The sequence below is a fragment of the Ailuropoda melanoleuca genome, chromosome 13 (assembly GCF_002007445.2).
Source record: "Ailuropoda melanoleuca isolate Jingjing chromosome 13, ASM200744v2, whole genome shotgun sequence".
NCBI lineage: Eukaryota > Metazoa > Chordata > Mammalia > Carnivora > Ursidae > Ailuropoda > Ailuropoda melanoleuca.
Window position 1 is genome coordinate 48925718 of NC_048230.1, and position 27431 is coordinate 48953148.

Consider the following 27431-nt stretch of genomic DNA (forward strand, 5'->3'; position numbering starts at 1 on the left):
AGAATGTTTTTTCTGTTGATGAATAATATTAAATATACAAGAAACATCGATTCTGAGGGGGAAAAGTTTTGGATTATTGCACTGTAGATAGTGCCCTCATGTGGCTTCAAAACTTAGCTACATTTAAGAATTTAAAAACACGTTTTTCAGTTAAGAAGTCTAAAATATGGCAGACAATGACAAATGAAACACTGTGGGAAATGGAAACCGCACAAGAAAATGTGGTAATTTGCCATTACCCAATCCTTTTGCTGAGTGGAATGGGATACCAATATGGCGGACTGGATGTCTGGTTAACTACTTGGGAATAATCAGATATTATTCATACAGGATACTACCTGTGATAGTTTCAATTAAAATGTTAACAAATCACACAAGACATTTTTCTTTTCAATTTTATTTTTATCAAAACAAAATAATTTAACCACATAAAGAAGGAGATAAATTTCAACAAACAACCGAGAGGCCAATAGCTTTCCTGATTATGAACAGTCAAGAGAGTAGTAAGTTCTGAACAGTTGACTGCCTATAAGAGATGTTGAGTCATCCTCTAGGGCTCCAAGTGAGAGACAGACTATTTTTCCTGGCTCCTTTTCTTCCAATGGTGAAGCTATATGCTCAAATGTTCCTAGACTTCTTCACATCAAATTATACATGTGCCCGCATAAGAACAAAGCATGGGTGAAGAAAATTGTACAGGTGCAAATCTAGCACACAAAATTTTCTGGGTCCTGACACCTATATTTACTGAGTTCTGAAAGATAAAGACATAAAATTGTGCTTAAATATCAAGAAATGTAGTGTTTCAAAGGCCAAAGAGAACTGGAAATCACAACCGAAGTGAGGAAAAACACACGAGTTCTGTTTGCGGCAGTTGTAGAAATCTGATCGCCATGGAGTCAGGCAGACCATTTTCTCACCATATTAAATTATGTCTGGGGAGTTGAGCAGCAGCACATTCCAATAATGATGACAGTTTCCATAACTATAAAAATCTGCTGCACCAGGCAAATTTTGTGCAAAATGCAAATTTCTATGCTAGGGAAAAAATGAATAATGTGATCATTCTAAGTAATGAATGTAAATGCAAGAAAATACTTTTTGGCATAAGGCTGCAACTCGTTCATCTTTCATGCCAAGAACTGTGGTCACAATGCATTCTTGCAAGGCTACCCTTCCCATCTGAGCCTTAGAAGAGGGATTTTAGGAAGAGAAAGTGTAACTTGCCCTCAGTTACCCATCATGCTATTGGCAGGGTTTGATTAGAATCCAGAGGCACCTTCACCCATCTTTTTTTAATCTCTCGGCAAATGAACCATAGGCTCTCTCGGGTTGTGAATCAAAGGGATAGTCGCTTCATCCAGAATCTCCAAGGTTATACATAACAGAAGGGATGAGTTGTCCTTCATCATGCCTTACAACAAAGAGGATCCAGGTTGTCTGTTAAACACCGTGTGACTTCAAAAGTCATTTAACAGTACAGATTGCCAAGGGGGAAGGTGAAACCTCTTTCCTCCACGCATCTTTAACAAGAGATGTCTGGCCAGGTGTAGGTACAGCTGGAGAGATAAACCAGGTGGTGAGCCTTGAGTGTTACGGGCCAGGGCACTTGCAAACCTTGCCCTGACAGAACAGCAAAGAATTCAAAGTGCACTTGACTTTAGTCTATGCCAGCGTCCTTGGAGCGGAAGAGGCTGAGCACCATTGGTTAAGACCCTTACCTGAAGGTACAATAAAATTTACAGCCCTAGGGAGAGGGAGGAGTCCCTGATCTATAAACTGTAGTTTGCCTTGTTCTGAAATGAATTTGTTTTCCCTTAACCATGACACAGTGCGCACCTGAAGAGTAAAAACTGTAGCAATTTTCAATTGATAATATTGAAATTTTATTTTCAATAACCCAAATTGGGTTCTAGAATGCTGATAAATGTAGCCCTAGGACTGCATTTCTCTTTAAGAAGCCCCACTGGAAAATTAAGATTTATAAAATCAGAGAGTATTTGTTGCTTTATAAAAGGATTCCTCATAAAAAAAAATTATACCTTAGGATGATTTCCAATAGCCAACTCCCCTAGAGTCACTCAACATATTTTTTTAAAATCCATTGGAATACAGCTTTTTACAAATTCATGCTGATATAAGGTAAGGTACCCTTGTAAACACTGCCATCCATTGCTAAATGACCAACTGACAGGATGGCTTGGCAACCTGATCGCCTTGGTGAGAGACACAGGGAGTCAAAGAGATAGAATCAATGTTCCACCATATTGGATCCAGGATGGGATGTGGCAGCCAGCAATGGTGGCTCTTAAAAGGATAGAGCTCCCACCACCATCTGGAGGTCAGGGCTATTTGGAGCTGTGACTTACAGATTTAGATCAGTGATCCTGCTAACAGCTTAGCAGACACCAGGGAAGAAGTATCTGGAAGATAGTTTTCTTCTCCTAACCAGTGTCCCCAAAGTAGTCAATCCAGCCCACAGCCAATGTCTTCCCCTCACAGGGCAGTGTTCTGGCTTCACTTTCAATTTTTGAATTATGAGCCAAGTGTATAAACTGGATGACTGTACCCCAAATCTGCAACTCCGAGGAAAAAAATCATATGGAGTGTCTCTGAGCTCACGTTCTTCATGGCAATACTTGGCTGAAGGTGTTGATGCTTCAGTTCTTCATGGTCCCCCCTGAAATGTCTTGTGTGGGAGGTCCCTCCCCATGGGGACCACCTCAGAGCCCCCAAACCTCCACAAGTAAAGGAGAGGGAGCTCACCTGACAAGGATTAGAGCCTGGAGACGCATCCAGCTCATCTGGTCCAACTCTGATTCTCATCTGGAGAAACTGAGGTGCAGAGGATAGGTGTCTTACCCAAGATTTCCCGGCTCAGTAAGGACACAGTCAGGCCTTCAATCTCCCTCCAAGACTCAGCCACTTTCCTAGACCTCCTCTCTCATTACAAGGGCATGGGTCATTCAAAGGTAGATAATCACCACATCACTTTTGTTTGGTTTAAAAGGTACACAATGAAAAAAAAAAAGTACACAAAGTGGATACCTAGCATCCTTTTACTCCCTTCTTATGTTTTACTTGGCTGGGCTTGAAATCACTTGAATATTTATGAGCGCATCTCATATATGCTAAGTCACCGGGGGAAGCAGGTCTTGCATTGAAGTTTCCTATGAATAACTCCAAAATTGGAAAACTCACATGATGATACTTGAAACTTGCCCACCTTTAGTCCCAGGCAAGGATGCATTAGTGTGTTCATGGGTGTGAGATGCTGTGCATTGCTGCTGCTTCTGAAGGTACAAGATGTCACATGAGCATCATCACAACAAAAGCTAAGCCAAAAGAGCTTGGCTATAAATTTCAAATTGTACAAAATCATACCAAAAGCAAGTATAAAATTTTATTGAAATGCAGCAGTGTAAATCTCTAAGTCTTTCCTCTCCCATTTAAGGAGAAGGAGAAGAACCCAGTAAATCTGAGGCTTCGCTCACTGAGCTGGCTGACGTCGATCAGCTATTTTCTTCTGCACAGGGGCGCACTGGCTTGGAATACGGGGGAATTTTATCTGTACTGTTCTGACTTGCACAATACAGAGGCTGATTTAATTTGACAGCAAAGTAACACCAAGCCCCCAAAATAAAATTACTGAGATGTAAAACAGCGTCAAAACTCCAATTAGTTTTGTATCCTTGAAGCTTCTGGAGGAAATCTAAAAGGCTCCCGTCACGATGAGCAGGCATCAATTTAAGCTGTAGAGATTACTAAAATGTAACCCTCTAATTGAAATTGCTCAGAGCACAATATGACAGAAAGAATCAGAGAAAAATAAGCGAATTTTTCCCCCTCAAAAAATGACTCATTACAGAGACTGTTCTATTAACTTTTAACACAGCGTTCCTTTGCAAGAGCTAAAAAAACTGAGGGTTTCAGAGGTCTCAACAGAAAAGGCACTGGGCCCAAGAGCACTACATGCTTGTGTCATTGGATCATACGTAAGCATTGACCACTGGTGTAACATTTAAAGATAATCAGCATTTTACTAGATCATAGGCATTTTGAAGTATATTTACAACTTCCACTAAGGACTCAAGTTATTCTAACCAAACTGTAGTTTTTAATGAATCTGGATTTTGTTTCCAGAGTGAACTGATGTATCTTGATGCCCCGTTCATACCCCATCTCCTCTACAAGCTACCCCAATTACCCAAACGTGCTTACCACCTTTGAAGCAAACCCTCAGCTTACTGATGGAGGCAGTTGGTCAACTTGACTCTATGGGTTCCCTTGCACATAAGTATGTCGGTGGTGGCTGTCCTGGTTAATGCCATCTTATGGGATGAGGCCATGGGGGCTGATGCAGAGGACGTGGCTGGGAGGCGAGTGCAGTCATTGTGCACCAAGCATTCTTAGACTGGGCTCTGTTGCTACCTTTGCCCTGCCTGGCGCCTGGTATACTGCAAGGGCTTCTGGGATTGGGGGCTGGAGTTGGCTGGGGATGCCTTGGAAAGATCCCCAGATGGCTTTCCTCGGATGTAGGTGCTTGGTAAAAGAGAGTTCTGCTGTCCAACCAGCCTGACAGCGCTTGGTCTCTGACCACAGGCATCGGAAGCTTCACATCTCTATCACTAAGCGGTCTTCATCGTCACTGCTGGTGTCACTGACCTCCACTCGAGTCTGCTTTCTCAGTCCTTCCAGACCCCTCCTCTTGACAGTTTTTGAAGGGGCTTCAGGGGACTCTCTGGGCTGCCCGGGGTTAGAAGGAACCACACGATCCTTCAGAGCAGTTAATCCAGAGCCTCGACATTTCCTACTGTCATTTCCTAAAGGAGGGTAGGGGACTACCATCTCCCCACCCCCGTAGTGTCCCCCAGTAGGAAAAAATGTCTTGTGTTCCCCTTCCTCTTGGTATGAACCAGCTGAGCCTGGTCCTGATGCTGGAATTTCAAGATGAGTTTTTCCAGTTGACCCCCATAAAACCAAACCTGAAATTCTTTGCCCGGACGAAGGTCTCCCTGGCAGGACTGGTGGTGACCTGCCCTCTGCTCTAGCTTTTCTGTCTGGGGAGCTTTGTGTCAGAGCCTCCCCTGCAGGTCTGTGGTCTTGTGGCTCTGCACTGTGAATTCCCAGGGTTGTGTGGCCTGCTGTCTCCCGAGGAGCACAAAGGACAGCCACAGAAGGGGCAACATCCCGGCGGGGAGAAGTGTCTTTGGACTCAAAGGCAGAAGGCTCCTGAGCTTCTGAGAAAATGTATGGTGTCGGATCTACTGAGCCTTGCTCCTGGGAGGGCAGCGGCTGGGTCTCCAGCAATCCTGGGCTGAGACGTCTGCCTCGAGACGGAAGGCTGTCATCAGCCACAGCCACAGCCACAGCCCCGCAGGAGTCGGAGTGCTCAGACAGGCCTGACCCGGCAGCAGTGTTCTGAGGGCAGCGGTCACCGTGCCCACCGGCAGCTGGAGAAACCGCCTACAAGAAAGTGCCAAGGAAAACAAATGGGGGATAAAAGGTTAATTGGTACAAAAACAAAAAAACAAAAAACAACTTGTGGTCAGAAACATGGTCCTCAATGAAACTAGGTCTTGAGTTCTTAACAATTCTTTACCAAGAGTGAACTTCAACAGGATGCCCTCAACCAGCTTCCATTAATAATTAATTGGTGCATTAACTCGAGGAAAACTCCTTGTCGACAAAAAATAGGTTGCTGATTACCCCCCCTTTCTTTATCGCTTTCTTCTACCGATCTTCCTAGTTCTTATGTTCCATAGATGAGAGAAATCATATGATAATCAGAAGAGGGAATGAAGCATGAGAGACTATGGACTCTGAGAAACAAACTGAGGGCTTCAGAGGGGAGGGGGTAGGGGAATGGGATAGACTGGTGATGGGTAGTAAGGAGGGCACGTATTGCATGGTGCACTAGGTGTTATACGCAACTAATGAATCATCGAGCTTTACATCAAAAAATAAAATAAAATTAAAATAAAATAAAATTAAATAAAATAAAAATAGGTTGCTGAGATTGCTACATGTTTTTATCTGGCTTTGTGAAAAACCAGATTACTCAATGACCCCCCCAGTTCTGAGCCTCCAATGGGAAGTTACCACCGCTCATGAGGAAGATAACGCTACTTTCTAGTGCCTCGAACTTCAGTTTCTCTAGAGGAGCAGCTTTCGAAGCGTGGTCTGGATCAGCATTTTTGTGCTGTTCAACCCACGCCCCCCCCCAGTGACGTCATGTCACGGTGGTGCCTGCAGCACGACCGCATCTCTGTCCTACTCAGGTACGAAGTAAAAGCATATTGAGGACTTTCAGTGACCATCCCATTTTTTCAGCGCACGATGTCTGGAGGTGTTTGTGTACCTACTGGACTTTGTGTGCTGGGTGGTGGTGTGAGTTCTGCCACCTGGACGCCAACAACAAGCAAAAGAGAGCCATGAATCTAGACACCCCATGGACAGAGACGGCTCAGAACTATGGTCTCACCTTCATGGTTACTTGGTCTATTCCGCTGCCAGCCCCTGAACTTGTGCTGGGAGGGAAGCTTCCCGAGGTTTGTCTGGAGCCATCCTCCTCCTCCTTCTCTCTGTGCCCACAACCAACAGGAGATTCTGAAGAGGCACGAGATGGCTCCTCTTGCAGATTCAGACCTAAAATGGGGAGGCACACTTACACATACCCAAAGTGATAGTATCAGCAAATGGGGGTTTCCTAGGACTTTGTCTTCCTCCACAGCTCGGGATTCATTAACCCACATCTCCCACAATGTCCAGGGGAATGCTGCTCACCTTGAACCACTTCACACAGTCCAATAAAATGTCTCCGATTCCGCTAAGAAATGGTAAAACCATTTCCCAAGGCAGAAAAATCTCTAAATTACATATTTTTTTTCATGGCTGCTTTTCTTCAGAGCCATCTTCCTGGCCACCTTTAGACCAGGTTAGTTCATTTCAGGTTGGCATGGACTCTCTGGCCATGCAACCAGGGTGGAGGATGGAAATTTCCATCTCTATGGAAATGAGGTTTTGTCTCCATTAGAGCACCAGGCAGCAGGAAGCTGGGTTGGTTTTGGTGGTGGTTATTGTTGTGATCTGGGCTGGGAGGGGGCGACAAAGACAGGACCTTGACAGCATCCACCGAACAGCAGTGCCCCCTCAAGGAGGCAGCGGCCTCCCCTCCCACCTCACCTGCACTCACTCTCCTTTTATCATAGTGGCCTGGGATTCAGGTCAGAAGCACCATGGAATTGTAGAGAGGATGGATTACATCATGAGATGAGATCAGAAAAAATTCTACAACGGCTGGGCTACCAGAGAAAAGCATTAGATCCCCTTTCAAATTTGCTTTCATTTTGATTAAAGTTACATAGGCACAGAGTTTCAAAAAGTCGAATCTTTCTACTTATTAAGAAAAACAGCGATGCTTGCCCACCCACTCACCTTTTCCCACTTTGGATTCTTTTGATATTTATCTCCTTCCCTTTTTATAACATGCTTATAGCATCACTTCTTGATTTTTTTTTTTCAGTTTGGAGGAGAGCCTGTGACTTCTCATGAGGGGAGAGGAGCGTTCACCTCTTTCTCCAGCACCCCTGGATCAAGAACCTTCACCCCCCCCACCACCACACGCCACGTATGCACACTTCCCACCCTGTCTCCTCTCAATGGTTATGCAACTATGATGTCATAACTTTGTTTAGGAGAATATTCAGTGTCTACATGTTCAGGACCACGTCTCTTACTCCTGACCACGTATCGTGCCGTGACTACACGGTCTTTCTGGCCAACACTGTTTTCCCTGAAGCTAACAACCCCCTCGTTTTTAAATTTGGCTTGGTTGTCCACAGACCTAGTACTAAAACCATCCTCCCACCTCCTTCTCAATTGTCTGAGGTTTTCTTTCTTTTCCTTAGAAAGATCTCTCTTCAAATTCTCTGACCTGCCCTCAGTGGCCTGCTGCTCCCTGGGCCCACGGTGTGGCTGTGCCCCCAGGTCCCCTTCACCCCACTGTGGTGATTCTCACCTCCGGGTTTCCTGGAGACCCCCACTTGTTTCCTTGCTTTCCTAATGCAAGGCTTCCTGCGGCTTCATGAGAAAGGGTGCGTGAAATACAATTGTCTGGACTTCAGTACGCCACTTGTTGGGGTATAACATTCTGAATTAGAATTCATTCGCTTTCAGAACCGAAGACACGGCTCTGTTGAGTTCTAGTTGTTAAGAAGTCTGGAGCCAACATGATTTATGATTCATGATGCTTTGGGCAAAACCTTTTTGTGTTTTGTCTCTCTGGAAACTCCTAGACTCTTTGTTCAGTGTCTCCATGGTCCTGGGTCTATTTTCATTCATTGTCTGGGCATTCAATGTGCCCTTTCAATCTGAACTATGTCCTTCAGTTTTGGGAAAACATGGTGCTGTTTTCTTTGATATTTATTCTCCTGTTTTATCTCTTCTCTCTTTCCAGAACTGCTCTAGGTAAGTTATTGGGTTTCCTTGTCTAATTCTCTTTTTCTTGTCCTTTCTCTCCTATCTCCTACTTGTCTTTTTATTTTACTTTTAGGATTTTCTATACCAACTCATAATTTCCTATTTCTGCTACCATGTTTTTAATTTCTAAGAGCCTATGACTATTTCCTTCTTTAGAGCACCCTGTTGTTCCTTCATGGCTCCAGTATCTTCCATTGCGTCTCTGGCGATATTAATAATGATTTGTGGCCACTGTTGTTCTTGATGAAGTTTGCCTCTCCCTACGTGGTCTTTCTTCCAAGTTCCTTTTGTTCTCACTTGTTTTCATCTTTCCCTTTCATATTAAAAGACTGTCCTGAGGTATCCAGCAATCTTAAATATCCACCCACGTTTAGGAAACAGAAACTATGCAATGGACTGGGAGCTCTTTCATGTGCACTTTGTCAACTGGGGCCACCCTGCGGGGTTATCTGCTTGCCGTGTTTAAGTGGGAAGCCCTGAAATAACTCTCTGGGTCTTCCACAAGGACTGGGCGGCTTCTGTGCGAGGAGTCCTCCAATCTTCTGCTTGGAAAGCACAGACCTACTTCTTATATCTCGAGGGATAGGTTACTAGATAAGCAAGTGCATTAATCCTGAGCAAATCAACTCGGAAAATCTACAGGAAAGTGCAACGGTTTGGGAAAGGAAGTACTCATTTTTCCTTTAATACAATTTCCACTTGAGCACCTGCGTATCGACGCAGAACCAGGCTTTTGGTATTCCATTCATTTGCTCAACAAACATGACTTGGGCCCGCTCAGTGAAGCAGGCGCCATGCTGCTCTCCCCCCAAAGCACTGGAGAAGACGACGGAGTTGCCCCAGCCCCCGAGAGCCTCTGCTCCAGCGGAGAAGAGAAACGAAGACCAGTCAACTGATAAGATCATTTCCAGTTGTGCCAGGCGTCATGAAGGAAAGGAGCACAGGGTGGGGCTGTCTCCGACAGTAAATAGCAATAGGGGGCTATGACAGAGACTGACGGTAAACAGGGAGGGGAGCACGTTCCTGTCACTGTAAACAGGGGCTCTTACAGAGAGTCATGTTCAATGTGGGGCACATGTCAGGGAGTGGTAGGCTGGTGACTGCTGCCCATGATTGAGGAAGGCCTCTCTGAAAAAGCAACGTCTGAAATGAAACTTTCAGGGCAAGAAAGAACCAGCCAGGAAGGCCATTCCGGGTGAAGGGAGAACAGATGCAGAGACCCTGCGGTGGGAAGGAGCCTGGGGGTTGTGGAACCAGTGGGAGGCCATCATGGAGGAGGAGTGGTGGGCAGGGGAGCAGAAGTCACAATGAAGGTGGGGATGACCTCAGGGGCTCCAATCTTGTAGGGTGCAGGTAGCTGTGGAAAGGGGCTTAGATTTTATTCCACATCCACTGTGAAGAAACCACTGTTTCCGGCAGGGGGTCCCCATCTTCTCAAGACGCAGACACGGCTGCTGTCTGGACCAGGGCAATCCAGCAGCCAGATGGGATGGTTAGCAAAGGAGGTGGACATCAAAACAGAGAAAATGGATGGATTCAAGCTATATTTTCATTCCTCCCCCATGAAAAATCACCAAAAGATCATAATGATGATAAACGTTTCTACAGCCCCCCAGCTTACCAAGAGCACGCACCTCACTCTAAGTGGATTAAGCTGGGTCCCCACAGTGACAAAACAACCAGGCAATTCATTCAATTCAATGAAGAAGGAAAACCAATTAGTATAGAGAAAATAATCAGATTGGCCAAATGTCTTCTCAGCAGGTTGTCTGGGTTTTGAAGCTTAACGGAAAGGCCATGTGCGCATTTGACCAATACTTTCTGACTCATCTGAGAGCGTGAAGGGAGAAAATCCATTGATTTAATTTGCTTTTGACCTACAGTCTACAGAGAAAAGTGAGTTATCTTTAATAATTGTGAAAAATGCCCAAATAATGTCACTGAAGTGTGTTAAACTAATTTGGATTATTGAAGAAGGATGCTAACTCGCTTTTAAATGAATGGCCCTTTTTGAAAAGTAAGTGGCACCCTAGCCGAATGTTAAAGCACAGAATGTGATCCTGTTTAGGGCACAGCATCACTGTGACTCACTTCCTACATCTTCAGAAATGATGGACTCTGCCATCTTCACACAATTTTCAGAAATTCGACCGCTCTCACACGATTACGTGAATCTTCTTAAGAAAGCACCCCTCGTCTGAGCTCCGCATGCTGTTCTGTTCTCCCCCTGATGAAAGGCTGCACTTTTAATCATTTCCCTCAGAAATAATTGCCAAGCCACGCTGAGAGGAAGAGACTGCTTAAAACGTTGTAGCAAATTTAAATTTAGCCATCTTGAAAAGGCTACCAGAAACTGTAAAATAATTAGAGAGAAAATGAGTGAAGCAGGCTGATGAAACTCACAGAACTGTCGACCTCTTCAGAGCCAAGCCTCCTCCCACCATCTCAATTCCCGGCTTTATGGAAATGCTAATAGACGTATCACTCAAACGTCATTATCAGAAAATGTAAGTAAATGAATACATTTCCTTTGGTTGCCCCAATACACCAAAAACTCCACTCATCTGTAGACCAGAGACTCTGAACTATCTATAAGGAAGGGGTAAAAATGAGTCTACCGTGTTGGCCTTCTAAGCAAGCTCCAACCGTACACAAGAGCCCAGGAGTGATCTCCGAGACGATGAACTGATCCGAGACTACATTGCTTAAGAGCGTCCCTGCCACTGAAGGATGCGTGATGTCTTAGCGAGAAAAATTTGCAGTTACTTAAGAAAGGCTGTGCGGAACTCAAAAAGTAGTCACTATATGGGCAGATGTTTGCTCATCTGTTCAAACGTTTGCTGAGCCCATTTTTCTGAGTCCCTATTTGTTGAGCCCATTTATGAGCCCATATTTTTTTTTAAAGATTTTATTTATTTATTTGACAGAGGTAGAGACAGCCAGCGAGAGAGGGAACACAAGCAGGGGGAGTGGGAGAGGAAGAAGCAGGCTTCCAGCGGAGGAGCCTGATGTGGGGCTCGATCCCATAATGCTGTATGAGCCCATATTTTTAACCCTAACTATCCACTGAGCCCGTATTTACTGAGTACTGAGTACAGCCAATACTCTGCGCCGAGAGCCATGCTAAACACAGGTAATGCATTCAGTGGCAAACGAGGCGGACGCCCTCATGGAAATTGCCATCTAATGGGGGAGAGATGCAGCCCGCAAATAATGACACAGAAAATTCACCAAGCAAATGTGGTAAACACTATGAAGGGAAAAGTGGAAGGAGCCACGAGATGGTGAAAATGGGGCCCTGACCCACCTAGACCTGTGGAGGATAGCAGAAGCATACACACTGCAAGGATGTGTGGACAATGCACCTGTGCAGGCTGGTTCTCTCCACCAAGCCTCAACCATTCACTCATGTTATCATTCAGCCAAAATCTGTAAGGCTCTGTGTCATGCCAGACATTGTATTAAAAGATTTTTGCAAGTAAATTCATCCACTTCCTCTGTCCTACTACAAGCTTTGTTGGTAAGGACTCTGTGGAAGGACAATGGAAGACAGGACGTCTTCCTCTCAGGCAGAGCCTGGGTGACATCGACCTAATCAGAAAGTGATCGCGAGCCGGCAGGCGGCAGCCAAAGACCTGAGTTCCGCGGACGAGGGGGATGGGAGGGAGGACCACAAGGAAACCTCCATCAGAGTCGCAGCGTCTCTGTGCCACCCCAATGCAGTCTGGTGAGAGTTTGCCTCACAAACAAATCTTTGACTTCAGAAACCACTTTTCCTTGTGGTTTTCATCTCTTGTCGTTATCTTTTTTTTTTTTTTAAGGGGGGAGAGGCACAGGGAGAGGGAAAGAGAGAACCTTAAGCAGACTCCATGCTTCGCGCAAAGCCCAACGCAGGGCTCGATACAACAACCCTGAGATCACGACCTGAGCTGAAATCAAAAGTCAGACGCTTAACCGACTGAGCCACCCAGGCGCCCCTCTTGTCTATATTTGATTGTCTATATTTGATGAAAGGCAATCAGTCAGGACAAGAATCCTCCCCACATGGAAATTCTTCACTTAAACTATGTTTAGTGCAAAGTGTGGTTTAAAATCTCGCTTTCACAGGGCACCTGGGTGGCTTAGTCAGTTAAGCAACTGCCTTTGGTTCAGGTCATGATCCTGGAGTCCTGGGATCGAGTTCTACGTCTGGCTCCCTGCTGAGTGGGGAGTCTGCTTCTCCCTCTGCCTCTCTCTCTGTGTCTCTCATGAATAAATAAAACCTTAAAAAAAATCTTGATTTCAGTTAAAAAGTTCAATCATGTCGAGGCAGGAGTGTGACTTTAAGACGCACGGCAAAAGTAAGATTATGAAATCACATAAGGAAAAAAGGAGATTATAAAAGAAATGTCATTTGNAAAGAAGATTATAAAAGAAATGTCATTTGGAACATTATAAATGCCAAGGCTGCCCCTAGCCGATCTACGTCATGTATCGTTATTCCAGAATTTTCTTGTTGCTAAATGAGAACTGTCTACGCAAGTCTCCTCCCTAGGACATAACTGATACACCCGCAACATCCTCTCATCTTTTCTCAAGATTTACATCCTAGAATGAAGGAGGAATTATTCTGTTTCAGCAATTTCGGAGCACTAAGACTTAACTAATAGCTTTCGGGAAAGAATTAATACTTCTCTATTAATTCTAATGAGAAAAGATGTAGAGAAGTCATTAGCTCCTGTCAGAGAAGGAGAGCGAAGGCACGGGGGGAGAAGGGCCCTGGAGAGACCCCTCTCCAAACCCTCCTGTGTCTTCCTGACACTCGGATCGCATTCCAAGGGGCACCCGGGTGAAAACAGGGAGGGGAGAGGTTAGCTACAGAGGCGCAGCCATGAACTCACAAGAGGAAACCACTGCCAAGCGCCCAGTGAACAAAGGCAGCATCTACCTTTATTCCAGGGACTTATTCAGTCTCTTCATACAGTAGTTAGAAATTGTACCTTTTATGTGTGTGTAATTAGGTAAAGCTTTTACTTCAGAAACCACCTGTAATCACGGCATCTCTCCATTTCTGTTCCTGAGATGAAAGGAATGTGTTTTGATCACTTTCTCCTCTCAGATGTTTTCTCCAAACTCTCGGTGCATGGGGCTGGTTGGAAACATTTCAGGGACTTTAAAGTTTGGTCGTGTACAGAATTCAACAACGTGCCTTCATAAAGTGAAAGACAGGCCTACGGAATAAAGACACATAATGAAGATGCCTCAGGACCACCCTTTGAAAAGTTCACCTCCAAACTGGCCGAGGAAAATGGGTTTTGTGATCTGTCTGAACCGGTGGTTCTTAACCGGGGGTGATGTGCCGAGGCTTTTTGTGGTCATCCTGACTCGAGTGGGGCACGCCCCTGGCGTCTCATACAAGGAGAAGGAAGCCAGGGAGCCAGTGCCCAGGACGGCCCCACGGGAGGGACCCGGCACACAGGTCAGCAGTCACAGTGCAGACGCCCCGCTTTAAACCAAAACTCACAAACTCAAACACTGTAGGGGTCAGGCAAATCACATAAACGAGGGAGGTTGCCTGGGGCTGAGGCCTGTGGTGAATAGAGGGCATGTCCAGGCTCGAGGGCACAGGTGACTCTCGGCTCCACCAACTGAGACTGGGAAGAACCAGTTTGCCACACCTGCCCATTTTCCAAGAGAAACCAAAAAACTGGATTCCATGTGTTTGTAAATACTGATAATGAGCTAATTTTCAAGCACAACACTAACCAATGTGCTAACCAATGTGCCCATGGCCCAAATTTGGCCACGGAGGGGAAGCTCAAGTGCACCAACAATGATGGGACGGCTTCAGGCCTCACCCAGCGTCACTCGGAACGGGAGCAAAGTTTCTTTTAAAAAAATGCTGTCGAAAACTATGGAAGAACAAACGTGGTTTTTGGAAAGTACTTTGGTAGTATCTTATATAGTGAAATATATAGTTATAAAATACAAAACTGGGCCAGGATGTTTCCTGCAGCAATAGTTGTGGTAGAAAAACAACAGCAATCAACAGGAACGTCCATGGATATGGCCAGGGGTGAATTAAAAAATTATGGTACAGCTATACAGGGGGACTTCATACTATTATTAAAATGAGCAATCAATCTATCTATAATATAGGCCTAGAATTTTATACAAGATAGATGAAGAAAACAGTTGCAGATTTCTACATATGGGATGACTCTATTTGTGAAAAAAACAAGAAGAGACTGAAATGTCTGTTCTTATTTGCATGTACACAGAGGAAGGTGTGCAAGGAACAGGAGCGGAACTCCGGCAGCCTCAGGGGGCCAGGAGGCTGGGGATTGTCATGCTCTCCTCAGGTATTGCTTTGTTGCAACAAGCATGGTACTGCTTTATTCATCTGAAAGAAAAATGAGAGACAAATGATGGCCCTAAAATTCACACTGAACATAACAAGGGAAAGCCCACGGGTGTGCCCGGCATGTTCGGGCAAACCTAAGGATCAGGTCAGTTCAGTCTGAAAGCTTCACACTTTGTTGTGTGTAACGAAAGTTCTGCTTCTCAGGGAGAGAATAGGGGAGACTCACCGAAGAAGAGAAAGATACATCTTTCCATCTCTAACCAAATCTGGAGCATTTCTGCACTATCCTATTTTTTTTTTTTGAAATTTCGCCTCTTCTGAGTAATCATTTTTCAATCTCTTTTTTTTCAGAAACCACTTTTCTCTGTGGTTCGAATTTCTCTTCTCTTTCTCTGATGAAAGGCAATCAGTTTGAGAACACTTCACTTACCATTTTCTCCAAAAAAAAACATATTTAGTGGGAAAGTATGCTTAAAATCTTTCGGTCGGTTGAAACTTTAATCACACTCAGACAATAAGAGAATGCTCTAAAACGAAGAGAGGACAAATTGTGGGGAAGAAGGAAAACTAAATGGAGAACAAAAAATTGCTAATATTATTTGAATTATTTAGTGCCAAAATTGAGTCAAGAGAATCCACTTTTTGGACCATTACTTTCAAAGTTTCTTAACTCTAAATGAAACTGTAGAGAAAAAAGTTCAGGCTTTGGAATATAATTGATGTGTTTAAGCAATTGTCTCATCATTTCTTAAGATTTACACCCTGGAGAAGGAGGTGTTATCCTGTTTCAGCAATTCTGTAAGCCATATTACTTAACTAATGGCTTTAGGAAAAGAATATCTCCCCATTAATTCTGACAGGAAAAATAATGGTACAGAGCCATTAGCTCTCGTCAGAGAGGCGGGGAGGGAGTTCGTGGATTTGGAACCCTGGAGTTCAGGCTGCCATTTTGTTTCTCTTAGGAAAACACTTTGAGGTGATTTGTGACAGAGGGAGCAGAGCACGACCAACACCAAGGGAGCCCTACCTCTCCCATTCCACTCATGGCAGACTAACAAAAGTTTAAAGGCTAAAAAGGGGAAAAAAATTGAATCTGCTTAATTTCAGAGAATTACATCACCACGCTCACATAATATTTAGCTATTCTACCTTTTCAACACGATTAGGTAAACCTTTTATCTCAGAAAATACCTGTCAGAGAAGTTCTCTTTACCTTTTCTGTTTTTTCAATGAAAGACAGCTGCTTTGATAACGTTAGCCTCAGAGGCATCTTCCCTAAACTATGTTCGTGGGGGAAAAAAAATCTAGTTAAAATATTTCAGTCACTTAAAAGCTTAGTTATGTGCAGAATTCAAAGGAAGAGATAACCAGTGAGAAAGAAAGTAAATGAGACAAAGAGAAAGAATAGAGTAGCTTCCTCACCCCGGAATTAAATACAGGCTTATTGTTAATGATCGAAGAAGCTCAATTCTACCTAGTGGATGCAGCATACCCGTAGCTGAAGAGAAGAAAATTAGGACACAATCACACAATGATTGGTATTGTGGTAAATGCCACAAAGGAGATGAGTTATGAATCATACCACAAGGACATCTAGTCTGGCTTGAGCCTCAGGAGTGACCAGCCTACAGACCCACTAAAACATCACCTCACAAAACCATCCAAGGAGCCAACGTGATAAAGAAGGCTCAACCTGGTTCTTCAGAGAGAACATGGCTGAAGGACCCATCAGAGGGACAGGAAAATACATTGCCTGAAAACCTCACGACATGTCTGAGTATTCTCCTCTCCTAATGCAATTTTCTGAAAGTTTGTCTCTTCCAAGTAACCATATATTTTATTTCAGAAACTACTTTTCTTAGTGGTACTCATTTCTTTTTTATTCTTTGATGAAAGGTAATCAATGTAAGATTTTCCTCTCAGAGAATTTTTCTTTCCCTGAAAGATATTTAGTGGAAAGTCATGTTTAAAATCAATCCTTAAGTTAAAAAGTTTATGCCCAGACCATAATCATGTACCTAAAATTTACAGAGCAAATGCGGACAAGGAGGTGAAGGGGGAAAAAATACAATTATTGGAAATACCATTTGAAATCTATAATGCCAAGACTGAAATCAAGAGTATCTACTCTTTGAATTATTATTTTCAATGCTACTCATTACTAAATGGGTCTATAAAAGACAGCCATTTCTCGAAATAAAATTGAGGTACTTGAGAGAGCTCATTTTTCCTCAAGATTTGCATCCTTAAAAAGAAGAAATTGATCCATTTCAATGCTAATAGCTGGGAGGAAAGATCTTCCCTTTTCTACTTCATTAATCCTAATAAGGGGGGGGAATGGACTAATTTCAAACTAGAAACAAAGACAAGAAAGAAAATATTGGAGTTGGCCTCATCAATTTTACTTTTCCAATCACCTTAGGAAAGAAAACATTCTCAGCCCAGTCTCTGTGAAAAGATAAATGGTCAGGGAGAATCTAGCTCTTCTCTCAATCCTAAATTGTAGACAAATAAAACCTAATTTGACAAGAAAACCAGGAAAGAGGAGGAGGGAAGACTCTTCTGTTTCCATGGCATATTTAGATTCGCTACCTTGTGTGGCACGGAGGTCATTTCTGACTTTGGAACACCTGCCAGTATGGTGCTCTTTGCTTTCTTGAGGAAAGGCAAGTGTTTGGAAAGCTGGAAACCCTTTTCCACTCAGATACTTTTTCTTAACAACATTAGTGGGAGAGTCTGTTTAAAATATTCCAGTAATGTAAAGTCCTGCACACGGACAGAATTCAATAGCATTTCTTACATACTATTTGAGAGCAAGGGGACCGGATAAAGGGAAAGAAGAGAAGTGACCCCCAAATACTCTTTAAAAACTTTCATACAAAAGTTTACTCAAGAATGTGTGGTTTTCTTAATAATGGCAGAACCTGGACTGGGTGGATTATGCCAGTCACTGAAATACTTGCAACTTGGCTTCATCTTTTCTCAAGATCCCCACCTTCAAAGAAACGGACCCCTGTAACTGCAAGCCTTGCAGCGACGTGGCTCAAGCAGTGTTTTTTGAGCAATAGCCTTTGTGTGGTTTCTCTGGATCCTAATAGAAAAATACAGGGGGATGGTCACAAGTTCTCTGAGACCCCAGTGGGGAATGAAATGGCAAGAGTCGCCTGTGCCCTGCTTGGGGAGACTGCAGACACTTGCACTCACAGGTTCCTGTACCTTGGAAGCTGAGATGTGGGCAACAAAGAGGGAAGGAAGAACAATAGGAAGACATGGGCCAAATTCTCACAGAATTCGATGAAGTCACTCTTTTGTCCTCACACTGGCTTTAAAAATCCCCCTTTTATGATGTGGAACTTGAGGTACAGAAATTTTTTTTTTCTACTTCAGAAACTCTCCCAGACTGAGAGTAGCACCTTTAGCCTCCTTTGAACTTAATCAGTCTGGAAATTCAAAAGCTCATGTACATGTGTAACCAAAAGCCTACCTGGAAATAGGGGTAAGACCACCAATGCAACAGGAAGGAAAGACAGAGAATACAAAAGAGAGAATACTGCCCCGGAAATCATTTTTAATCCCAACTAATCAAGAAATCGAATTTATAGATTTTTTAAATAGCCATTGACATAGTGGAACCATCTAGAAAGTCCAAACTTTGAGGCATTTTAAAAACCTTTACACCTTTCTTGAAGACTTCCTCTCTACCACCCCCCAAAAAGGCATCTGTTTTGTAGTTCTAAAGCAATACAGGAAAGGAAATCCGTGGTCCGAGAGAAAATGGGAGGTACCCTTCAACTTTTGTCTGGAAAAGATGGTAAACAACATCGTGAACCCAGAAATTCCACCCGGAGAAGAGGTGGAGAGTGGAGTGGGAGAAGAATCTTGGGGCAGATACACAGTTCTGCACAAATGACCTATAGGAGCTGAGGTGGGTGTGGCAAGAATGGAATGTAAAACACTCAAACCGACTAGAGGGAGAGGGGACAATCTGTGGGAGCTCCTGCCTTCAGCTCCCATAATGCTCCCTGGTAGTGGCCCTGGGCAGGAGCGGGGTGGGGGCATTGGCACCCCTCACCACATAAGCTGTCTACTTGCTCATTTTCTTGAAGGAAAGACAGCTAGGTTGGTAAGATTAGCTCTTCGAAATCTTCTCCCCATAGAAGGCACAGGGTCTGTTTAGAATGCGTGCAGAATGAGATGAAAATTCAATTAAGTACAGAAAATGAGGGTCCAATAAAAGGAGACTCAAGGTGGAGGGGGGCGTTGTCACTGAGAAATCATTCAAGAAATCCTCTTGACTTGTCTTTAAAAATATGTTATTACTAAATTCAAATCAGAAAAAGAATACACAGCTTAAATTATCATGGGGTAAACTAACATAATGGTTTTGAAATAAAGTAGTTTACACTGTTTCTGTGAATGCTGACAAGAAAATAATGAGAAAATTGCATGAACATCCATCAAAGAATACGGGCTGGAAGCACCAAGAGCAGGTTCTGGTAGACTTGCTCACTCAGGCCCCTCATGAAAATTGAAAAAAGTCAGTGAGGAAAAAGCAGAAGAAAAACGGCAAGTGGGCTCCAGCCCCAAAGGACGCCGGTACACAGAGACAGGGAGCCCACGGCAGCCTGCCAGGGAGAGAGAAACGCGTGATGATGATGTCCCACACGCATTCTATCACTTCAAGGAGTTCCCAACTTCCCTATGCAAAAGCAACCTTCGAAACTTCTATCTTGAGAAATTATTAATTAGTCTATTTCACTTCAAATATTTCTCTCTCACAGAGGAAAACAAGGCTATCCATTTTGTTTGCAGAATGCCCTCCAATCCCGTATCCACTGTGAGCGGCTGCCAAGTACACTTCATTATCATGAAAGTTCTCTCAGGGAGAGAAATCCATACCCAGCCTCTATTAAACACAATGGGGAGAGGACAAGAGGAGGTGAAATAGCATGAGGTAGGTAATAAAATTTAAAGTAGGTTCTAGTGTAGAAATGTTACCCTGTACACAGATCATAGCTCGCCATGGATTACGGCTCCCCAGTACATCTTCTGAGCCAGAATGGTGCAGCTTTGATGCTTTCTCCCTCACGAATTTCAAAGAGAAGGGAAAATTAACCCCTTTCTTTCCATGGTTTAGCTTTGCAAAGAAAGGTGGTGAAGGTAGTGAAGTAAGGGGGGAAGGCCCAGGGGGACCCCTCCACCTATCTGTCCTCTGGTCGGGGTGTGCAGCTGGGAGGCTTCGGGCCCTGAGAAGAAGGAGGAAGCCCCATATATTTGAGCCAAGGACCCAGAGGGAAGACCAACAGAGACACTCAGAGAAGCGAGGAGACCGAGCGGGATCAACATGGACTGATTACAGGGCACTCCAGAGGGTCCAAATGCCCAGGACTGGAACCAGCCTCTCACCCCTCTGACAAGGTAATAAATTAAGAGTTCCACCACCCCAAAATCAACCCAGCTACAAGAAGGGCTCCAGGCAGATGGGGCGGGAATGAGCAGCACCCCCCAAACTGATGACGATTCAAAGTGAAATCAGATTTGAAATAAAGTTGAGGGTAAATTTTGAAACACATGGAGTCCCCCAGGGAGGCCTAAGCCAGAAAGAGTGCTCTGAGGGTCTTAGGGAAGGGTTGCCAGATAAAATGGGGATGCCCAGTTAAATCTGAATCTCAGGTCAGCAATGGATCATTTTTAGCATGCCTTATGCCATGTTTGGGACATACTTATGCTGAAAAAATATACTCATTGTACGAAATTCAGCTTTAACTGAGTGCCCTATATTTCCATTTGCCAACTCTGGCCACCCCACCACAGGATGTAAGGAAAGGGAAATGGGGGCGCCGAAGGCAGATGTTTACCCAATTGAGCACCTTGGCCCCAACTGCTCCTGATGGAGAAACTGCTTATGGGTCCAAAACACTCAGGAGCCCAGTCCACAGGCAAAGGCCAAAGCAGGGTCTGGCGTGGAAAGACAGCCAGCATCGCACAGCCCTTCCCCCATTTTTAAGAATTTTTTAACACCACCACGAGAAAACAAACTTCAGTCTATTTTGGAAAATTATTAGTCACTCTGATCTCATTATTTCTCCCATTCCTGTGTATCCAAGGACTGCAAGCCACTCATTTTCCTCCCTAGATGGTCCTCTAACCCACACCCACTAGAAAAACCATAGAGTAGAGCTGGTTATCGGGTTTTCTGGGTGAGAGACCATGGCTGGCCTCTAACAAATGCGAGAGGGAAGGACGAGCACAGCAGAAATGGCATGATGCAGATAACAGCACTGGGAAGGGGCATGCTGCAGAGAGGCATTCTAGAGTTCCCAGCCAGGTGGCCACACTCCAGTACTGGCAGGTGCGGGGATACTTTCTAGACGAGAGTCTTGTACTCATTAACTTCTCCGGCAAGAGCTTTTAACTCAGGGGTAGGGGAGAGAAAGAGTAAACTCCTTTTCTCTTTTTTAAGCCGGAAGAAAAAAAAAGTACAAACTTTGGCTCTTACTGGTAAACTCACCAATGGCATCTACGTCAGAAAAGGAACAAGAGTTGGCTTTTTCCTGCCAGGAACATCTCTTTTCCCCTGAGGGCAAGGGGCTCACAGGCAAAGAAGCCCCATCCAGAGGCGGGGACTCCGCCCTCAAGGAGGGCTCCCTGAAGGGACAAACTGAGCACCCCAGAGAGACGCTTGGGTATTCATTTCCCCTCCTGCACCTGCGGGAGGAGGGAGAAGGAAGCAAAAGGACACAATGGAATGTCTGATCCAAGCATTCGTTTTTGGGTTCATCACATGGGTACACGCAGCAGAGAAAGGCACCAGTCGCTTCATGAAAACATCTTGATGCTGCATGGATCTGGGCAGGCCCAGAAGGAGGAATGAATTTACGTGGACTTCAAATGGACCCGGAAGGCCACAAAGCACAGACAGAAAGTAAGGGACTGATGGATGGCCAGGCTGAAAAATCAGTATCCCATAGACTTCCTGTCAGTTCAAGACATTTTTAACCTCACTATGCAAAAACAGCCTTCCAAAATTCTATTTTAGAAAATTATTAGTCTATTTACCTCAGAAATATTTCTGCCCCATATATGAGGGCCCAAGGCTATCCATTTTTCTCACTGAACGTCGCCCTACTTGCCTGCCTTGTGCTCCCTGGAAGGGAACAGGACACGGGCGCTCTAGGGTCATGCAGGTCACTGAGGCTGAGACGGCTCTGCCCACCTGCTAACAAATTCCAGGAGCGGAAGTGGGAGTCCGTGACAGAGCACAGGGTACATAATAAAATTTAAAGTAGGTTACAGTGTGGAAATGTACCCTACGGTTATTTATTTTATAGTTACTATCTCTCCTCTGATTATAGGTTTTGTGTATGTTTTTTCAGTGAGGATTCTAATGCAGCTCCTATCCAATATTTTCAAGGAAAATAAAAGTAACTTACTTTTCCAATAATGTTTGGGTTCAGGTTAAAGACTATATGAACTTGGTCTCACAGAGCAGCTCTGGGTTATCTTTGTTCCAGAAATTCTAATTACACCATGCATCACAGGGGACAGAATCTGGTAAATGGGGAGACCTTGAGGGCAGAGGGCAGAGTCTGCAACCAAAGGAAACCCATGGAAAAATGGGGGAATAGGAGAGAGAAGCCAAGTTCCTGCAGGTAAAAAGTCGAAGGGTGGGCAGAGGGGCCAGGTGACCTTGCAGTGGCGAGCCTGACAGACCTCAGACAGATGGTCAAGGTCAACATCAACTGCAGTGAGTCATGCCAAGAGCATGCACTTTGATATCATGGGTCGAGAAGGGCACTTCACCCCTGGAGTCTTGCTCCCCCAACCATCACCCCAATCTAATCACGGGGAAAACATCAGACAAACCCCAGTAGAGGGACATCCTACAATATACTTGGCCAGTCCTCCTTCCAAACTGTCAACGTCATCAAATAGAGGATGGTCTGGGAACCTGTTACAGTGAAGGGGAGTCTAAGGAGACATGATGATAAATGCCATGTGGTACCCGGGTAGGATCCTGGGCTGGAAAAAAAAAATTGTGGAAAAAAAAAACAGGGAAACCTGAATAAACTATACAATTTAGTTAATAATTCTTAACCCACAGTTAATGTATCACGAATTGTGACAAACATACCCTACTAATGTAAGGCGTTAAAAACAGGGGAAACCGAGTGTGGACTATATGGGAACTCTCTGAATGGTCTTTACAACTTTTCTGTAGATCTGAAACTATTCTAAAATAAAAGGTTTATTGGGGAAAAAAGAAAAGGCCAGTGTGCCAGGTGCTGTCTCTGGGGGCAGAGCTTTGTGGCAGAAGGGGTGGTCTTCCCCTGCCATTGCTCTAGATGTCTCACAACCTAGACAAAATCTGAGAACCTTCTGGAAGCCCACACTTTCTCCCTTACTCTCCAGGGCTTGTACAACTTGATGAGAGGGCCTCTTTCCTCCCAAATGGGCCTTGAAGCAAACATACGCCTTGCCCCCATTCTCCTGTCCAGCCAGTTTCCTCAGCAGAATTCAGGGTACTGTGCTGTCCAGCCACATGGCCTCATCTGCAGGCCTCATGCAAATGAAAAAGGCAGGCTCTTGTTCAAAAGGATTGAGCCTTTCCAGCCTCCCGGCAGAGCCTGGGCCCCAACATGGGGCCCTCTGAGCGGCTGCATGGCTCACACACCGTGAGGACTGTGGTGGAAGGTATTCACAGCTTGACATGAAGCTGTTCTCAGTACCAGCACTGATGACCCACAGAACAGCGCCTGGAGGACAGAAGACAGGAAGAATGGAGGCTTATAAAGCCTGACGTGGAAGGAAGCGAGGTGTGCCAGCTGCAGGAGCCGACACCTCTGTGCCCTGTAACTCCCGAGAGACCCCTAGACCCCCAGCTGACCTTAGAAGAAACAGGAGAGCCCAAAGTGGGAAAAGATGCTCACGACCAGAGCTGGCAGTGAGGGTGGGATGGTGATCTGGGTTGTTTTCTCTCTTATTCTTTCCCAGAAGGTGGGAGTGGAGTGGGGGGTGGGGGGGTTGGGTTCAGCGCACGTGCGCGCACATACACACACACACACACACACACACACACACTCTCTCTCTCTCTCTCTCTCTCTCTCTCTCCCTGAGAACGGGATTAACTCCTCGACAGCCGGCACACAGGGACTGCTGTTGTCAGTTTGCATCCTCAGGAACACTGGAAAGGGGCTTCAGAAAATCCCACAAGGCGTCTCCCGATTCCTGTCACGTCGTTGGGATAAAGCAGAGGAGTGGCTTAGGTCTGATAAATAAAACTTTCATCCGACCGCAGGTCTCAAAGGGCCACATGGTACTTCAACGGTTATTGAACCGGAGGGATCCAGGTGGGGGTGAGACAGGGGTGGCTACTCTTCTTCCTCTGAAAGGACCGTTTTCGAGGCCTTCGCTTTGGTGGAGTTTAAATTCTTGGCTGTTTCCTGATCAGATGTGGGGGGGGGTTGTTTAGTTTGGTTTTGGTTGCGTGGCTCTCCCATTGTCCACTGTGCAGGAAGGTGCCACCTGAGCTCCCCTGGGTCCTCGCTACGCATGTGTTCCCCACCGCAGCAGAGGGGCTCACTGCGACAGCCACCACCCGTGCCCAGGGGGAGGAGAGGGTGACATCCAGTGAGCCCGGCACCTCAGAGCTGTGAAGAAAGCTGTTGCCTCCCACCTCCGCTCCGTGCCTCAGTGTCCTCACTTATGCAATGGGACGATTCTAGCCCTTCCTGCAAGGGTGGTGGAGAGAATTCAACGAGCCGATAGCACACGCACCACACTGAGGCCTGGGATGTCGTGCCTCAAACATGTGGGGCTGCTATGGCCCTTAGCGCTGCCAATACCATCACCACTGCAATGTCTGTGTGTGGTCTGACTCATGGCTTTGCGGTTGGCACCCATCTCCCTCCAGTACGGTCAGCTCCGTGAGTGACAGGACCTGGTCTGTCCTGATCGTAGGCTTTTCCAGTACCTGAAACACTGTAAGCGGCACATAATAGGTGCTCAATAAACAATCTGTTACCTGAAATCACTGAGTGAAAACTAGTCTGACTTCAAACTCAAACCCTACCCTGCTTTTCCACTTCATTCCTCAAGATCATGAACAAAAATCTGCATGGAGACTTTCCCCTCTGATGTGAATACAGATCCTGGCGGAGGCTCATCGAGGGTTAACTAAGTGTCCGGCATCCTAGGGAGAGGGGGAGGTCCTACAGTGGAAGCGGACTCCAGGGAGGACTCACAGTTGGACAGGCTTTCCAGAAAATCTCGTCTGATTAATTCACAACAGTTCTTCCCTCCCACCCCCATGAGTGAGATCAATAATGATTTGACTCTGCTCTACTATTCTCACTGATTATAATCATATTTAAAAACCCTGATCATTTTCTTAAACTCCATTTAGTGTCAATTTGCATTCATCAAGGATTTTTCTTTAAAGGGGTAGTGCTCTTTAATGGCTAAATCTGGATTTCAAAGGTGACAGCTCCTATGTCTGAAGGGAGTTTGAAGAAGAAGGTTAAAGGTGTCCACGTTTTTCAGCCATGTTTCCACAGGGAGCCTCAGCATGCAGGGAAGCAAGGCTTCCCCGGTGACGAGCCAGCTCCAGAGCGTCTCTCTCCTCCCAGTTACACGTGATATTAATTTTCTTTTAGAGGGTATACAGGTGTACCCATGCGCACTCCCTGGGTGATCGGTGGGGGGCCCCGGGAAGGAACAGTGGAATGTGTACAGATAATGGGACGCTCTCCTGCGATTATGACAGGCTCACGCCTGGTTCTGTGTAAGTAACAGCAAGGTGTTTCCACCACCGTGAGCTGCTCTGAAGCTCACCATATAATGTGAGATCTCTTCAGTGGGCGATGGTGGGAAACAGCAAGGACTGAATGGAGGTGACAAGGATGAAACCAGCCACCATCAGGTGCAGTGCCTAGAATCTTGGGGACAAAGGAAGAAAACATGTTTCCTGTTTCGCAATCGGGGGGCAGAAAGGGGGAGCACGCAAAAGGGATTTGAAACAGAAGCATCCGAAAGTGTACGCTCAGGAAAGAAAGGCACGTCCCCAAGCTTGTAAACATGCACATGGCTGTTGAGTAACAAGACTTCTGCAGATAAACAGACAAAAACACGCTCTTCCCTAACGAGCGTTTCAAAGTTCTATCTGTAATTTTTTTTTTAACTCGGCTTGCTATTATGACAGAGAATACAATCACGAACGAGATTTTACGGCTGCCTAGGGAGGCGCGGGGTCAGGGCACAGAGGGAAATCTAAGCATGTAAATAGAATGTGGAAAATGGCATTACTGCATGAATGTTAACTGAAATTTCTCTTTACAAGGAAAAGATTGTTGGACTTCCTGCCTGCCGGTGCCTCTAGCTCATGTGGCAGAGCATTTCAGTTGCCTCCTTATTCCTGATCCTTTTTCTTAGTAACAACAACCCACTTTCTAGGTGAGGTGCACTACCACTCTGCTTAAAAACTACATTTCTCAATTTTTCTTGCAAACAAGTATGACCAGGTAATTAAGTTCTGGCCAAAGAGATGTGAGAGGATGTGATCCATGGAATTGCAAGGCATGCCCTTAAAGGGGGGGGGGGGCGTAGATACCTTCTTCTTTCTCTTTTCTCTTTTCTGTGGGCTGGAATGCAGACCTAATGGCAGGAGCTGGAGCAGCCACCCTATACCACAACAGAAGGAAAACCTATGGAGAGGAGAGGAGAGCAACAAGACAGAAGGAACCTGGGTCTCCACTGCGCCTCAGAGCTACCATACTACACCAGACTCCCTACACTGATGGTTGTCTGTGAGAGAAATAAACTATGTATCTTTTAAAATCATTGTTATTTTCAGTATTCATGAGACAAGCCAAAGCTTTATTGTGCTAATACCATGGCAATGAAAAACACTATAGTGCAAAAGTCTAAATTCTGATTGTCCACATACAACCTTGGTGAATCTGCCACGTCTGCTGAGTGCAGAAAGTACTGAGCCTTCATCATTTTGCCGTATCTGCAAATTATCTGGACCAGGGGTCAGCAAACTACAGCCTGCAGGCCAATTCGGCCCTCTACTTATTTTTATAAATAAAGTGTGATCAGAACACAGCCATGTCCATGTATTTACTTAATGTCTATGGCTGTTTCTGCCCTATCATGTCAGAGTCATATAGCTGCAACAGGGCCTGCATGGCTAGGAAAATTTTTAAAAATTACCCAAAAAAATGTATCTGGCCTTTTATAGAGAAAAATTTGCAGACTCCCAATCTACACTATTAATTACATAAAAATGCTTGGTTAACTCCTTTTTTCACTTAAATTAGATTACTTGTTTAAAATAAACTGTATTACCACCTCAGATGGGATGCTGGTCATCACTTCTGGGGCAGGCACTGCAAATTGTCTATCCACTATTATTCTCCATTCTCTCTTATCCACAGAACCCCAAAGTTGTTTAGTGCACATCTAAGATACTCTTTTCCTGGACTCCCTGCAGCCAGGGGTGGCCTTGTGACCCAGCCACCTGTAGACAATGAGACGCAGGTAAGGACTGCTGGCAGCCCGCGGGAAAGTTTCGGAGGCATTCCCCTTCGGGCTTTAGGCCCTTTCC

The 27431-nt window shown here is 45.0% G+C and overlaps 1 protein-coding gene across 8 annotated transcripts in view; it reads right to left on the minus strand.

Moving 5' to 3' along the window:
* Window positions 1-381: 381 nt before the first annotated feature.
* ZNF831 (zinc finger protein 831) overlaps window positions 382-27431 on the minus strand; it is a 106973-nt gene continuing 79923 nt past the window's right edge. For 2 of the 8 annotated variants that reach the window (XM_019795600.2, XM_011220110.3), the window contains exons 5-6: window positions 6485-6648; window positions 382-5466 (exon numbers count right to left, since the gene is read on the minus strand). In XM_019795600.2, coding sequence (XP_019651159.2) covers window positions 4615-5466; window positions 6485-6648 — 1016 coding nt within the window. In that variant the 3' untranslated portion in view covers window positions 382-4614. The other 6 variants (XR_002141964.2, XR_004619358.1, XM_034639749.1 and 3 more) reach the window with 6 other exon arrangements.